This window comes from Oculina patagonica, unplaced genomic scaffold (genome assembly GCF_052425735.1).
Source record: "Oculina patagonica isolate OP01 unplaced genomic scaffold, crgOcupat unplaced1727, whole genome shotgun sequence".
NCBI classification, from domain to species: domain Eukaryota; kingdom Metazoa; phylum Cnidaria; class Anthozoa; order Scleractinia; family Oculinidae; genus Oculina; species Oculina patagonica.
The window spans coordinates 1-2,756 of record NW_027557768.1 but is presented as its reverse complement, the minus strand read 5'-3'; the positions used below and the strand labels follow the sequence as shown (position 1 = coordinate 2,756).

The window sequence follows — 2,756 nt, the reverse complement described above, 5'->3', positions numbered from 1 at the left end:
CAATTTCTGGATTTGTCTTCTCTGATTTGCACTTTACACCTTTCAGCTTTAATTGTTCCCATGTATTCTGGTCAATAATATTGCACGATGACCCTGAGTCAATGAGAACTCCACTGAGAATCACACCTCCCACTTGTAAGGCAACAGTCTCTGATCCACTCCTGTAACACGAGTCACCAGATCCTACAGCAAAAGCATAATCATCATCTTCACCATCCTTCACGCAGTTAACTTTCCCCCGACCATCTCGTTTTCTCTTGTTCTTCTGCTCTTGATTTGTTTTGCAAACTGAGGCAAAATGTCCTGCCATGTGACACTTTGAGCATGTTTGAGATCTTGCCGGGCAATGCTTGTCACGTGCGAAATGACCACTTCGTCCACATCGGTAATATTTCAGACTCTTCGTTTGATCACTTCTGTCACTCCTTTTGGGTTTGTTATCTTCTTTTAAGGCACTAACAGTTGCACTTGCATCACCTTCGATCTGCTTCACTTGGGTCTGCGACACCTCCAGAGATCGAGCAATTTTCTGCGTTTCTGTTAATGTCAAATCTTGTCCTTTTGCCAGTAGTTTTCGCCGAAGCTCCGTGGACTTGCATTTATCGATAATTTGATCACGTATTTGCTCATTCTTCGAAGTGCCAAATTCACAAATCGCAGCTTGGAATTGATCGACCGTTTCATTTTCTTCTTGCTTCATTTGGCGAAACATGTGTCGCTCGTACGGCACATTCACTTGTGGCGTAAAATATGCATCGAGTGTTCGAATTGCAGCCAGGTAAACATTGTCATCTTCCCCTTCAGGTGCACCTGGATCCATTAAGGTTTCGAAGATATCTTGAACTTCCATTCCTGCACAGTGTAAGAGTAACGCCTTTTTTCGAGCGGCTACTGTGATCCCACGACCATCGACATAAAATTGAAATGCCTTTCTCCATCGCCGCCATCTTGGCCCCACACTCGTGCTATCTCCTCGACAATCAAATGGCTGTATTCCGCGAGGTTCGTCGTTTGTTGCCATAACTTTCATTCAAACAGACGCGTCCTCTACCAGTTTATCCTCGTCGCCAATTGTAGTGTTTCACGAGCAGTGAACATTCGGATTAAACCATTATAAACACGCGTAAACCAGATTGAACTCAATACACACAAAACCATGTGCTCGCTATATTTCCCATAATCCTCTTTGGTCATACAATACCACAAGTATTATTTAAGGTTACTGTAGACCTTCAGAGGCCAAATTTTGCGAAAAAAATTTTTCTTTGCTCATTCTAAACTTACAGTGAGGACACTCGAACCATGAACACCAAGACTTTTTTCCCGCTTTTTTGGCATCATCCAATCACGAAGTGACTTTATAACGAGGCTCGTACATTTATTGAGAGTGAAACGATCATGGCTGACAAGAGTGAAGTTTATGTGAGGCTCAAATCATTATCTTCAGGCATGAAATTAGAAAGATTTTCGCTTTAGTTCGAAAACAGGGGGTTCCCCTCGCGAAGGTGAGCGGAAACGTGAAATCTGAGGATTTGGACTCGTTCTTCCCGTCTCCTGATAAGCTGTTACTTGCGGAACGACGCGTATTAGAAGCCGAACTGAACAACATCAAAAAGAAAAGCCCTTGTGTAATGATGTCCACCTTTGAAAGCTGAAGGACAAAACGAAACAGAACCCAGCGAAATATTTAGATCGTTCTGCCTGATAGAGACTTGATGATTCTTCAGCAAGCGCTGCGAAATAAAGTTCAATTAGAGGAAAATTGCGACTGGAGATTGCCAAGTGTTACCGAAGAGTATAAACATGGAATTATTGTTGACCCTCTCCGAGTGCAGTAAACGGAAAAAACGAATGCATACAAATGGTAAAATTGTACTTTGCTCATGTTATGCTGTAGTAAACTGCGTTTGATACATGTATGTTCCCTGTTGTGTTTTTATTTTTGCGTGTTTTCATTTCGGCTTGAAATAATGTACTGGTTCTGTTACACTAGCTGTAACTAGATTTCTGGTTGTGATTGTGCTGTACAAATTAAAGTTTTACTCTTAGACTATTAGAACGTGACAATAAAGTTGAATCAGAACAGAATCTATTTAATAAAGTATTGTTTGTAACATATATTCTTATGTCTTATTGCGCTTGAAGAAAATTTACATTTGTGTAGCGACAAGAGCGAATTTATTTATTCCCACTGATGAGATAAAAATAGCAACAGAATCAGACATATCCGTGTTTTCTAAAGTATGCTATTTGCTGGACTTATTTTGAATCAGAACCGTTTTTATTCAATAAAGTGTAGTTCTTAATATACATTATGTCTAATTTGCTCCTGCATTTGAAGGAAATCTACGTTGTTTAGTAGCAAGAGCGAGTTTATTTGTTTTCATGTGGAAGATAAAAATAATTATGAGTTGCCGTAGATCCCTTGCTGTCGATTGACGCCGAGTTTGTATTCACCTTTGCCGAACAGGAATAAAAAGATTCGGTAACAGTAAAATCTTGCAGAAACCTTGATTCTAGCGAAAAAAATATTTACTTACCAGCGTAGTTAGCAGGCGCGTAGGCCATTTCGGATTCGAAATATTGCCAAGACGCTGACATAAAAAAACGCACATTACATTTTCCCGCCACCGCTGTGATTAGACGGCGCTTAAAAAATGCTGATCCTTTTGGTTATAAGAAGAGCTCTCATTGGTTAACCGTCAAAAAAGGCCCAAAAAAATGTCAAGTGTTCATGGTTCGAGTGTCCGCACTGT

General features: G+C 40.3%; 1 protein-coding gene across 1 annotated transcript; it reads right to left on the bottom strand.

Annotated features, from left to right (window-relative positions):
* Positions 1–39: 39 nt before the first annotated feature.
* LOC144640050 (uncharacterized) lies at positions 40–1,021 on the bottom strand (the record flags this gene model as incomplete). The annotated part of the gene is made up of 1 exon (XM_078499281.1): positions 40–1,021. A coding segment is annotated over exon 1 (982 nt), but the record flags the coding sequence as incomplete, so codon positions are not given.
* Positions 1,022–2,756: the final 1,735 nt, after the last annotated feature.